This window comes from Malus sylvestris, chromosome 17 (assembly GCF_916048215.2).
Source record: "Malus sylvestris chromosome 17, drMalSylv7.2, whole genome shotgun sequence".
NCBI lineage: Eukaryota > Viridiplantae > Streptophyta > Magnoliopsida > Rosales > Rosaceae > Malus > Malus sylvestris.
The window spans coordinates 9174342-9187076 of record NC_062276.1 but is presented as its reverse complement, the minus strand read 5'-3'; the positions used below and the strand labels follow the sequence as shown (position 1 = coordinate 9187076).

At 36.2% G+C, this 12735-nt stretch overlaps 2 protein-coding genes across 2 annotated transcripts; both read right to left on the bottom strand.

The window, feature by feature from the left end:
- Positions 1-278: 278 nt before the first annotated feature.
- Positions 279-2509, bottom strand: LOC126609599 (triacylglycerol lipase 2-like). Its single transcript, XM_050277452.1, has 9 exons — positions 2309-2509; positions 2100-2210; positions 1876-2016; positions 1667-1777; positions 1402-1545; positions 1279-1319; positions 1047-1126; positions 869-964; positions 279-706 (listed from the first exon to the last, which is right to left on the bottom strand). Exons 1-9 carry the CDS (start codon positions 2507-2509, stop codon positions 393-395), a joined length of 1239 nt encoding a protein of 412 aa, XP_050133409.1. The 3' UTR covers positions 279-392.
- Positions 2510-3338: 829 nt separating this feature from the next.
- Positions 3339-5988, bottom strand: LOC126609600 (uncharacterized). Its single transcript, XM_050277453.1, has 5 exons — positions 5766-5988; positions 5558-5630; positions 4635-4699; positions 3900-4009; positions 3339-3771 (listed from the first exon to the last, which is right to left on the bottom strand). The coding sequence occupies exons 1-5, from the start codon at positions 5880-5882 to the stop codon at positions 3564-3566; spliced, it is 573 nt and encodes a 190-aa protein (XP_050133410.1). The 5' UTR covers positions 5883-5988; the 3' UTR covers positions 3339-3563.
- Positions 5989-12735: the final 6747 nt, after the last annotated feature.

The window sequence follows — 12735 nt, the reverse complement described above, 5'->3', positions numbered from 1 at the left end:
AATGGTTGAAGCCCCATGAATTAGATTGGTTAGGAGTAGTTAATCTTTTATATTCATTCCCTTTCTCCTATATTCCTGACTTTTCCGATTCACCATTTCCCATATTAACACGCAACCGTATAGAGAAACTAGAGATCGATATATTATATATAGATAATAAGGTACTGGGTTTTGATCTAGACACACCATGGTAAAACCGTAAAAGTACACATGAACCATATAAAAATGGTAGTAATTGTATGAATTTTGTTGGTAAAAGAAAAATCCGGTATATAGTATGGATAAATACAACGCTGCCCTTTGGGTTGGGCAAAACCAAGGAGAAATATGATCTGAGGGAGAAGAAAAGAGAATAAGAGAATTGGCATTACTTGTTTCACAAGTAAATATTCTCATTGAAGTCTAAAGAAAGCCATGAGAGGATCATACACATCTTGCTTAGCAGTTTCACCCATGACAAAATCTGCATGAGCGTAATCGTCTCTATACTGAAGCACAAGCTTATCTCCGTCATGATTTTCGAGGTTATTCATCAGCAGCTTCACATCTTTGACGTCGGAGAGGGCATCTGCTCCTCCGTAACTGAGGAAGAGAGGAAGGTCATCTGGAATGCTTGTCATATTGTACACTGGAGGAGTAGGCTGCCCGTAGTGCTGCATATTCCCGTCCTTGTAGTCAAACATTGCAATCATTCCGTCTCTTATCACTGTTCAGAAAATCGCAGGATGTTATATCGAGTGCATCTATTTCGAGCAAATTTGGATCACTAATCACTAAGCAGATGTTACAGTTTAATTTTAGCGTCGCGGAGGCGTTTGTAACGTTCAAAGTACTGGTGGTTTGTGAATGAAAAATTTAGAACACTTACTCTGGGATATATGGACCAAGTTTTTAGTTGAAGTTGACTGAGGCTCATGATCTAGAAAAACATCTACTATGGAAGAATTTAAGCAGCAATTTTTCCCTTCATTTTACAAAAATTTCCCAAGTCAGTACATATAGAAATGATTGAAGTGGTAGTAGAATCTTAGGAGCATGTGTACTACCGGTGAACGCTGTCAATAAATGGGTGCAGTCAACGCCTGGTTCCTGGCAGACAGCCTTCAGAAATTCGACTGCGGCCTTCCTATTCAATGTGGAAACACAAACAATGGTATGGTTCTTCGAATTAACAGGTACATGACACAAGGGAGAATGCAAGTTCTGATCTTATAATTGGAAATTTTCAGTGAATACTGGATTGCGAATCATAAGGAACAGATGAACAAGAATCGTTACCCTTTTGGATCAAATTGTCTAAAATCTGCATCGTATAGTGCCTGTTAAAAGAAGAAAATAGGTTGTCAAAGAGTTATTCTGTTAAGAAACTAAAACAGCTAGAAAAAAGGAAGTGTTCTTTACCTCGGCAACATAATTTTCAGCAGCTGTTCTTGCAAGGGGTGAGGGCATCTGACCAAGATAAGCAATCGGGCTAAGTAGGGCGGCTGATCTCAAGTTCTTCAGTTGCATGTCTTTGGAAAATGCAGCAAAAGCAACCAATGTTCCCTGCAAAATAAATCCGTCGTTTAATTGCTATGTTTATATTATTAACACTCTGCCAAAAGTTTAATATATCTTTTAAAATGTTTGCAGAAGAGAAGAAAGCCGCAGAGTCTGTGAAATTCACCAGCGAATGTCCAACATAGTGAATTTTCTGTCCGGTTTGATCGCGCACATACTGGAAAGTAGCTGGGAGATCATAAGCGACGAGTTCATCCCACGACCATTCCCAATAAGCCTGAAAAGGAGCAAAATGGCTCGTGAACATGTTTTATTGAGTATTTTCATGTTGTTGGATGTAACCAAACATGAAATTCAGGAGAACAGAGTAGTTACCCGATCATCAGGACTGAGTGATGTGTGTCCGAGGCTGTACTTGGTTCCGCGGGTGTTCCCAATCCACACCTCATACCCGTTGTCAGCTAAGAGGAATGCCAAAGATTGGCCTGGAGGTAACAGCAGCCATGTTATCCCATCCTGCGCAACAAACCACATAAAAAAACTGTTACATTTTCCAAATTTACTGAACCTACTGAAAACTACCGCACAGAATTACTAACCATCAGAAGACCGTGTTGCAGAAGTACTGGTACCCCATTCCCCGTCGCCTCCCCTGACTTCCCTGCTGGAATTCTCTGCATACTGAGAATGTATCCATCTTGTGTTGTCACCTACACGACCCAAAAATGCAACCAAGTTACATCAGTCAGTGTTTGCCGTGACTCGAAATTCTTGACAAACTGAGGAGCGAAAAATGTGGACATGTCACCGTGTGTTCTTCACAAGCATAGCCTTGTGTTGCCACCATTGTTGCACAGATTCCGTCATCACTGGGAGACGGAGCCAATGCAGAAGCAGCATCCTGCCCCTTGTTAGCTGCGAACAACTTTGTTCTGGTTCCAACTACGGACTCACAGACAAGAATAACTACAACAATACAGCTTAAAATCTTATTAGCCAACATCTTCATAGGTTTAGTAATCGTTTCCTGGTACAAATCGCCTTTGGAGGTTCTGACATTTTTATAGTACAGAAAAAACCAGATAAAAACAGAACTGGGGTGTTCACATGAGCTAATACAAATTGCTTAATGGATTAAACTAAGGTTCAACAAAGGCATCTAATGCTGATGGGGCACTAGTTTTCACTAATTAAATACAATTAAGAACGTTATTAACCTTAGATTTCGTCGCTGCCACGATTCCCTAATTTAACAAGAATTTCATTGATAAATCCAAATCTAATCCAAGTATGTAAAACCAAAACATCGTCATCCCAGGGACTGATATGTTGTCACTGTTTCTTTTGTCTAATTAGTAAAAGATGAAGACGTACTGCCAACGGAGGCACAGAATGTACTACATTCATGGGTATAAACTACCAAAACCCAACAAGAGCTCAAACACTTTCTTCCGCTTTAGCCAACGGGGTAAAACCTCCAACGCTGTATTTCCGGGAGAAGAACTTAGGTGCACTAGTAGTATACACCAGTTCTTTTTGTCTCTCGAATGAGGTGACACAAAATAACAAGTGTATACAACCGGGATAGACAAGTTTTTTCCCATTAGAGGCATCCATTCTTTGCATAAACCACGCATACCTGTATTATAGTCGTTAACATAAAATGGTTTTCTTAAGCAAAGTGTTTCTTTCCCCATCTCTCACAATTCTAAGATATTGTTCCATGTGCAATAACTAGGATGCAAATCACACCCTCGACCGTGAAATTTCAATTGCTTGTTGAACTCTATAAATGTCAATCGCATGACAATAGGATACCAAATTCGAGACTCCAAGAGTTTTATAAAACGTTTCATTGACATATGATTCACAATCCTTCATACGATTATGATAATTTCATTTTTCCCGTCCAAATAAATACCAGTACAAAAAGCCTCGGTATAAAACTATATCAACAATCCGTTTTCCTTCAGGATTTCTCAGCAAACAAAAACCTGTCACGAGGCTTGCTTGCTAACAAGATAGATGGGATTCTCCAAATTATGTGGAGCATGAGTGCCTTTTTATCCTTTTTCCGATGTTTTGACATGATTATCTTGTGTTCTCGGTCTGGTTAGCGGTCTTCTGAGAAATTGGAATTGCCATGCTTTAGGTTCTATCCGCCTAAGCAGTGGCCACCTTTTCGGTTTAATTTGCCCTAGCAATTTCATCTGCTCCCTTCTGAACTTCCTATTTGCATACCACCTTCCACCTCGCCAACCCAAAGCATAGCTGCAGTTCGGTTAAAATGATGTCAGTGTATAATGCATGAACAGATTGATACTTGTAGTTTCATAACAAGAAAAGCAGGAATTATATTTCGGACATGGATATTAAAAAATTTAGAAAGAAGTACAAACCCGATAACTAAAGTGGTTCCTGCAGTGGCTATGCATGAAGGAAGACCTATAGTTCCAGAATCCATGATGTTTCTAATTTCTGACTGTTCTAGATTATGATTGTTTTTCATCTGCCACAAAAACAGAAACAGATCTCCAAATGTAACAAACATAAACAGATAATTAAGAAGGGGGAGCCTTAGGCCCCGTTTGGGATTGAGGTGATTTTAAAAAAAGCCACTGTGAAAAAAAGCTGAGGGTCATTTTTGTGTTTGGTAAACTGAAAAAAAAGAGCTTATTTTGGAAGCTGCTGTGAGAATAAGCTGAAAATCAAAAGAAAAGCTGAAGCTGCTATTTGCTGCTTTGAAAAAAAGCCAGTTTTTTCAAAGCACACGGAGTTACAGTGCTCCTTTAATGAAAAGACACACTATCATCCTGATTTTTTTTCCAAAAGCACTGTCACAAAAAAGTTTACCAAACACTCTACTGGCTTTATTTCACAGCCGCTTATTCTCACAGCACAGCCGCTTATTCTCACAACAGCTTTTTTTCAAAGCACAGCAATACCAAACCAGCATAACCAGCAATAGCATTAACCAAAATTTAATTACAAATTAAGAGTGAGAGCTTGCGCACATGATGCCTTATCCCACTGTCAAAATCATTAACATAAATGGGATGAAAACAAGAATACACGACATGGATAATAGAAAATATTGTCGTTTTCTTTTTCTTTCAATGAGACTTTGTACTTACAGCTTTTTCAATTGATTCGAGCCTTTGATCAACTCTTGATACATGTACGTGGCGTAGAGTATAGCCTGCACCCACAACAGATGAGCTTTAGTCTATTAGATAAGAAAATGTTTTTGAGCATATTACTGAGAGAGACAACAGTAATTAAGTTGAAACAAAACTTTTGCACCCTAATGCATTAGTGAACCAAATTTTTTAGATTATAACGAATCTTTAGTTATAAGTAAACAATTTAGTCAAAGAACAACATAAACCGCAAATGATTATATCGGAACTTCATAAGTTTAGCACCTCACAGAATCTAGAACTAGAACATCTATGACTAAGAAGGATTGTGTTTTTGAAATTTGCATCCTACACTCCGTGTTTATCCCAACTTCTAATTCGGATTACAAATTCATACCCACTTTTGGTAAACATATGAAATATGTTTGAATGACCCAGAGCTCCGGTTGAAGATCCAACTGAAGTCACACTCACACCCCTAAAGCTTACATAACTTATTTGCCCTGTCCTGTGAAGGTTAGTTGAAGGGAACTTTATATGTGCCCTACAATTTGCACATTATACCTCACAACTTATTGGAATAAGATGGGAATACCGTGGGTTTGTAGGGTAAAGAACAATCAGCAAATTGCAGGTTACATATACATGCCTTAACTTGAACTAAGGATTTCAAACAAATTACGCTGCACCCACCGTCTGCGAATATTTCAACCCGCAACTAAAGTGGACCGCCAAATGCCACTCCAATTATCATAGAGTTAGCTAAACTTGTATTCATCACTCTAAATTTGTTGCAAAATACTAATCATTTACACACCGTTTATCAATTTGAAGATTAATTGGTGATCACAAACAAACACAATGCAGAAAAGCAAAGCAAATTTGAGAAATTAAAGAGCTGCCAAACAAGAACTCACCAAACCATGCGGTGGCGACTGATGCAATGGAAGTTCCAACTGTAAATACCACCTTATGGCTTTCAAATATATCCTAAAACATTCACCAAAATAAAAACCAAAAAACCCATCAGAATTAAACACAACCCATGAAAAATCAATCGATGCCCACAACTTCAAACTCCCAGAAACCCCAAAAAATGTGTGAGAAAAATCGAAAAGCAAGCACCTTTGTGGAAAAATAAGTGTCCTGGACGGCAGCCCATGATCTGAAAGCTTTCTTCCTCAACTGGGTTATGGCTTGCGAGCGCGAAAGTACGGTCCCTGAGCTTCTAAGGCGCTGCATGGCGCATGCTAGGGATGCCCACCGCGAAGTTTCTGGGGAAAATGGAGGCAAAAGCTTGAAAAGCTTCTCCTTCTTCTTTTGTTGTATTCTTTGCGGCTTTTTATTGGTCAGATCAGATGGGATTCCGTAGAGTCCATACCTTGTAAAAAAAGCAAAACCAGTGGGACAACTTGGGCTCCAAAGTTTAGAAAGATTTTACCATCAGTCTGGGCTGGGCTATTGACCCTTGTCAAGCCCACTTTGCTTGTTCAAACAAACTAAGGGCAACTTGTATCCAATTCATGTCTCGTCTGAAACGGACTTGTACGTCAAATAGTTAAAAGAGTGTTCACTTTTGCATTTGATGTCTTCAGTTCAATTATCCCTCACAATTACCGCTTTTATGTAAGAAAAAGAGTATAGGTTTAGGTCAAGGGATTAGTTTAACTCTTATTTGGTCGAAAACATGACTAGGAGCCCAAACAAAACTAAGCGACAATAAGTTCACACCTAGACATTCCTAGTTGATTCACACGAAAAACCTGTCTAAATAAGGAAAACTATTAACGTGAGAATCGCCTACATCTAAAGCAAGACACTAGTTGCAGATGACGCTTTACCGCAATGGTGGAAAGCGATCATGCCTATACACTCTAGTACGGGTTCAATCCCCATCGATCTCCCTCCCCACAACTAACAATTTAACTCACTAATACTATTGTTTGTCAAAAAAGAAAAGCGAGACAATAGTTTGCCTGACTATTAACAACAAATACTTTTCTCCATACATGATGTATCTCGCGTTCCCAAGATTTTGAAAAAAACTCTCGACAAGCCAAAACAAGAGAGTCCAAATGATCTTTTTAATAGTAGCTTGTACCATAGAAAGTAACTTTTATCCAAGCCTTATAAGCCTAAAAATCCCTCATAGCAACTTCAACTTAATTTGGTACAAACAGTATCCTATCGTCAAACATTCAACTTAACTTGGTACTTAAAAATAAATAAAGATTGAGTAAAATTTAATTTCTGTTAGAAATAGAGGGTTAGAGGAAGAGGCAACAGAGAGAGATAAGAAAGATTGGGAGGATAAATCTGTGTGTCATTTTCTTCTTATTAGAGTGCCTATTTATAGGCTTAAGATTTATATAGAAAAAATCTTATCTAATTACATAATACATACTGACCAAGAATGAACAACCACATAATAGCTATTATTTACAACGCTTCCCCTTGAATATTCACCGATCAATGATAATCCATTTGTGGGTGCTATAAACCTCCCACTCAGGATGAGAACTGAGAATCAATAAACTGAATAATTTATATTATTTTAAGTCCCTATTGATATGCTGAATACTAATAAAAACGTCAGCAATCAAATAAAGCGTGATATCAAAAGTAAGAGGGAAAATGAATTACACCATGTTAGTCAGGGAAAGAGGCTGAATACTTTTATGAGTTTTGTTGTTCCCTGCCGTGATAAAATCACCAACTAATTTATTTTTAAATTCTATCAGCGCACTACGTATTTCCTTTTCTTTTGGATTTTGATTGTCTTGTAGACTTGCGAAGAAACTGTGTCCAAAATACTTTTCCTTCGATAATATATTTGCAAGCACCACATATTAACCCAGAAGTCAACCGTCACATAACAAACATTATTTACGACAATTTCAATATAATCTTATCATGTAAATTCTTGTAGGATACCTATAGTCATGGGTGATAATATTATTTGCGACAATTTCAATATAATCTTATCATGTAAAAACATGCACGATTTTTATCTTTAACATATTCTTGTTTCATCATATTCGTTGTTCCATTTGATATATTCAATTAACGACCATAAATAAAAAATAAATAATAAATAAATAACTAAAATAAAAAAAGAGGCGTTTGAAATTCATCTCCCGGAATCATACACAGCACCAAGATCATCGTTGGAATAAAAATAGTATCATTTTCAAACCAAATGGAATTGTAGTCCAATTCAATCCAACATCCTAATCCATTCTACAAATTAATATTTACCTTTTTGTATTTCTTCTTTGTATAAAAAAAAAAATATATATATATAAAAGAAGGAAGAAATGATGTCCTAATTCCTTGCATTCCTATACTTTTGTAACAAGTAGATTAAAATAAGATTTTTCATAAGGAACTTTAACGAAAAACTCCCGATACTGTTCACTTTAACAAAAAACCACAATTTTATACTAAAAAGTCAATCTTAGCACTATTCACTTTATCCTTTATTTTATCTTTATTGTTAAAAATCAAAATTTTCAAAACATTTTCATTAATTTTTTTTTTTTATATGTGCTAATGAATAAATAAACTCCATAGTCATACACAAAACGAAACTAACGAATGGGGAAGGAGTCACACTCTCACATAATTAATAGAAAATTAAAAAATTAAAAAATTAAAATATCTAACACTTTCAGTCTGTTTTATTACGGAAACCGAAATAAATTATTTATACAAATATATGAATAAGTCATAAAAAGACGAGTTTTGGTTTGAATAAAAATGGCTTAGTGCGCGGTGCTCGCCACTACTTTTGACTTGCGCCATACAAAGCTTTCATATATGGAAGTTTCATGTGTATGGCTTGCCATCACAGTTTACATTTTGTTTTTATCCAACGATATATTTTGTTAGATTAAATATTAAATTAGTTATGAAGGAGTTTAAATCCATGTCGTTATGCAAAGATTCAATTTTTTTTCACCACTGTGGTAAAAGGTCACTTGTCATCGCAATTTACATTGATCCCTTCAATTAGTCGAGCTCGAGTTTTTCTTTGGGAGTAGATTTTTATCTCTCCAAATCTTCTCCCCTCCAGTTCGCCTCTCGTTTACTTTCTTCTTTTTCTTTTTCTATACAGAAGTCAATATCAGATATTAACGTGAGTTAATCGTGAACGTTTCAATATAAGGGGATTGAAAAAGAGAAGAATTTGGAGATGAAAAAATCCTACTCCCTTTCTTTGCAACATAAAAGAATTGTTTAATTTTTATTTTTAAGTTGGGTAATGCTAAAGAGACCATCTATTTAAATTATTTTTTGTAAACCATATGACTTGGTTGTTAATGATTAGATTATTATTTGCGTGTTGATTAACGTGTTTATTTCCTATTTGTGACACATCACATGCTTTGGAAATATAGTCTAAAATGTTAGTCTACCTAGCATTACTCTTTGGAGTTTAGTGATATTCTGTCAACATTTTAGACTCAATTAGTGGCCCATAACTAATAGCATTGAAATCACATGCACAATTTGACATGCTAAATTTTCGATGCGAGACTCACAGTTCTTAACATAATATTCTTTACATGTGGGTAGTCTCACGTTCAACTTTCATAAAAAAACAAGTTTAGTACCAAGTTATAATTGACTTATTATGTAACTTAACATAAATCTCCCATAATATTTATCATAAAACAAAAGTTCGTGGTAAGAGATAAAACCCTAAGCGAACTAGAAAAAATTATGTAAAGAAATTCAAGAGAGACGATGACCCACACCATTCAATTTCAATTACGAAGATTAATTGAATGACTAGACATAGTGACACTCTTTATCCAAAAAATTTAATAAAAATAAACTAAAACTACTCCACACCAAAGTTCCCAATGTATGTGAAAACTCCGAAGTATGAAAACGTCTTGGTGCACACATGTTGAAGATTTTAGAGTTCTTTGTTGGCAACTTTAGGAACATGAAAAGCACTATCAACTTCACGACGAAGTCTAATGCGGATGCTACGGCTTCCCTTGATACACCGTCACAATATTGCTACTTGAAACAAACTTTCCCCTAAATCCTGCGTGGAATTTAGTTTAAACGATTTTATAGGAAATATCAGTGTGTTATTTCATATTTTGTCTGCGTTGGTGATTGTAATGAAGGCTAGTGTGGAAGCCCATTGGGGCGTAAAAACGTTACGATTTAATTTGTACGTATGATTTGTGAGCGATTGCATGCGTCTGTTAATTTCTTATTTTGGCGGCGGTTAGTTAGTGAAGACACAATTGTACTTCCTTGTATGATCATATGGATACTTTTTTTAATAGACCTTGGCTCGTTTTAGGAAGACAAGGACAAGACAAGAGTAAAGCGGGGAAATTGTCTTTACTATTCACTCTAAAAAGTAATTTCTTATTGCAATTTGGAAAGAGGAAGGACAAAGGCAATTACTGTTGACAATTTTTTTTTTTAAATATTTTGCACCTTGTAATTGTGTACTTAGTAAGTTTGTTCTTTGAAGAAAACGGTTGAATTTTTTAAGTTTCTTAAGTGTGTCTAATTTTAATTATGTTGTTAAAAAATTTGATAGTAGACCGTTGGATTTCCAGTGGTCCTTTCATCTAGACCGCGGAATTTTCAACGTTAAAAAAAGGGATCAATGGAGATGCTCATACATGGGCACAGATATTGATTTAACGTGTTTTATCCTTCTGCACTCTTCTTGGAGGGAGAAGTAATGTGAAAATTGCTTCTTTTATCATTTTACATTTTGGGTTTTATATGCAGTTCGATATTTAATGTACCTGAAGTTTATCTTAATTTTTGTTTTAAAAATGGTACGATATTCATCGATACATAAAAAAATTGCAAGAGGATAGCAATCTAAAGATTCTAAACTTATTTTGTAATTTGAAAAAGGAAGAAATATAGAAAATGATGATAAAGAATGTTCAATTTAGAACAAAATCATGAAGTCTTCTCACTAGAAATAATCACATTCCCAACAAAAAGCCAGAAATTTCCAACTGGACAAGTCCTTTTTACAAAGGAGGCAGATTGTCCACCCTCCTGTTATGGTGCCCTTCTCATTCCTTTTTATTTGTACGGTCACGGTTAAGCCACGCCAACATTTTATATTCTTATTGTTTTTTTTTTCTTATTATCTTTATAAAAAAAATCAATATAAAATATTTACGTGACTTAACCGTAACCGCACAAATAGAAGAGGATGGGAATGACACCATAACAGGAGGGCAGACAATCAGGTTCCTTTTACAAAAGGGGAGATCATTAACGCAAGACATGACAAGACCAGTTGCCACGTCTCTCCAACAACCATCACCCACCAAAGATCAACAAGCGGAATCAAACTACTCTCCCGCACCAAAAACGAATCCAAAGATGAATAAGCAACTTAAGTTCATCTCATGTCCAACTAAAGAGATGTTCCGAACAAAAGAATGGGTAGGTCTTCAATAGTTTGAATTATTGAGGAATCCGACATTATATTCATTAGGTTAAAAAGAAGGGAACTTTAACGAAAAGCACCCGGTACTGTTCACTTTAATGAAAAACCACATTTTTACACTAAAAAGTCAATCCTGGTACTATTCACTTTTCCCTTTATTTTGTCCTTATCATTAAAACTCAAAGTTTTCAAGCGCTTTTCATTAGTTTTCCTTAAAAAGAAAGCAAAACAGTATTTCATTAATTCGATCCTAACTGCTTAATTCTCGTATTACTGACTAGTCTGGATTATTAACGAAAAATTGCTAACGATTATCAAGAGATTTCTATTTTACTCTGTGGAGATTTTTCACATTATGTTAGATCTTGGTCAAAAGATACAATGACCAACAGATAACAACTCCAAAGTCTAGAATACTTTAGAACACCATGGGAGAAACACACATGTACCCATATGTCGACACCATGGGAGAAACATACATGTAAATGTAATCATATCATGTCACGTATTATACCTTTTTTCCGCATTATATCCTTTTTTTTCCACAACCGTAATATTGCAACTTATCCAGAATCAGACGATGATTATTACAACTTACCCAGAACCGGACGCTGAATACAAATTATCATGCATTTTAACTTTACCGCATAATAATATGCAATTAGGTTGAAATATTGTTACAACAACGTTCCACGTACGTAAGGTGGAAGTAGAAAATAGAGAAGCAAAGCCTCTTGGGAGCTCTTGCAACCATGCAACTCACATGCACGGAGACCTCCACACAAATAAATAATCTCTTTTTCTTTTTCTTTTCTTTCACCTGTGGAGGTGACTGAAAAGAAAGAAGGGCATGTGGGTGGAAGCCCGACCTTTCAGAAAATATTGTGTTAAGCTAAACAAGCTTTAGATAGGTAGCTAGGGAAGGGTGCACTCTGTGCAGGCAGTCAGTCAGGCAGGCAGGCAGGCAGGCAGGCAGGGCCTTGGGGTTTGGGGGATAATATTTTTGCCCATTTGATAATTCATATACTCAACCAGTAGTGCACAATAAGAATCTTACATCCCATGTGCAATCAATGCTCCTTATCATAAACCCTGTCCATCATCAAACCTGCATTTGCCCTCTCTTCCCCTCTCTCACCAAACAATCTCCACCATCCATCCATCCACCCACCCACCCACCCACCGCCTATCCAAATTTCCCTTTTCCTTTTCATGATTATTTGTGTTCATCCCCCATCTCCATCTACAAACTTCACAAACCTAAATCCACTTTGTTCTAATCTTTAGATGCATTATTTACAAGAACAAACTAGAAATATGCCTACCCCTTTGTAACAAGGCTATAAAGTACTCTAATCCTTCCCTAGTACAAGAAAACAAAGGATCGATTGGTGCCAACTGACCTGATTCACGTCTGTTAATTCTACTTAATTTTGGGAAAAGAAGATTGAAATCGAAGCCTAACTGATCTAATTCACGTCTGTTAATTCTACTTAATCAAGGGAAAAAAAGATTGAAAATCGAAGCCTAACTGACCTAACCCACGTCTGCTACGCGTTTATCATTTCTAACATATACCATGGAATGCAATGCAAAATGAATACAAGCCCATATGAGTGAATCAGAAAATAGAAGAACGAAACA

Excerpts from the sequence above, each read along its gene's own strand:
- LOC126609599 (XM_050277452.1), bottom strand. The coding sequence starts at position 2,509 with ATGAAGATGTTGGCTAATAAGATTTTAAGCTGTATTGTTGTAGTTATT. Across the intron at positions 1,778-1,875 it reads CACTCAGTCCTGATGATCGG|GCTTATTGGGAATGGTCGTG; the intron begins GTAACTACTCTG and ends GCTCCTTTTCAG. Across the intron at positions 1,127-1,278 it reads AGACAATTTGATCCAAAAGG|GAAGGCCGCAGTCGAATTTC; the intron begins GTAACGATTCTT and ends CACATTGAATAG.
- LOC126609600 (XM_050277453.1), bottom strand. The coding sequence starts at position 5,882 with ATGCAGCGCCTTAGAAGCTCAGGGACCGTACTTTCGCGCTCGCAAGCC. Across the intron at positions 4,700-5,557 it reads AGTCGCCACCGCATGGTTTG|GCTATACTCTACGCCACGTA; the intron begins GTGAGTTCTTGT and ends TTGTGGGTGCAG. Across the intron at positions 4,010-4,634 it reads TCGAATCAATTGAAAAAGCT|ATGAAAAACAATCATAATCT; the intron begins GTAAGTACAAAG and ends TTTTTGTGGCAG.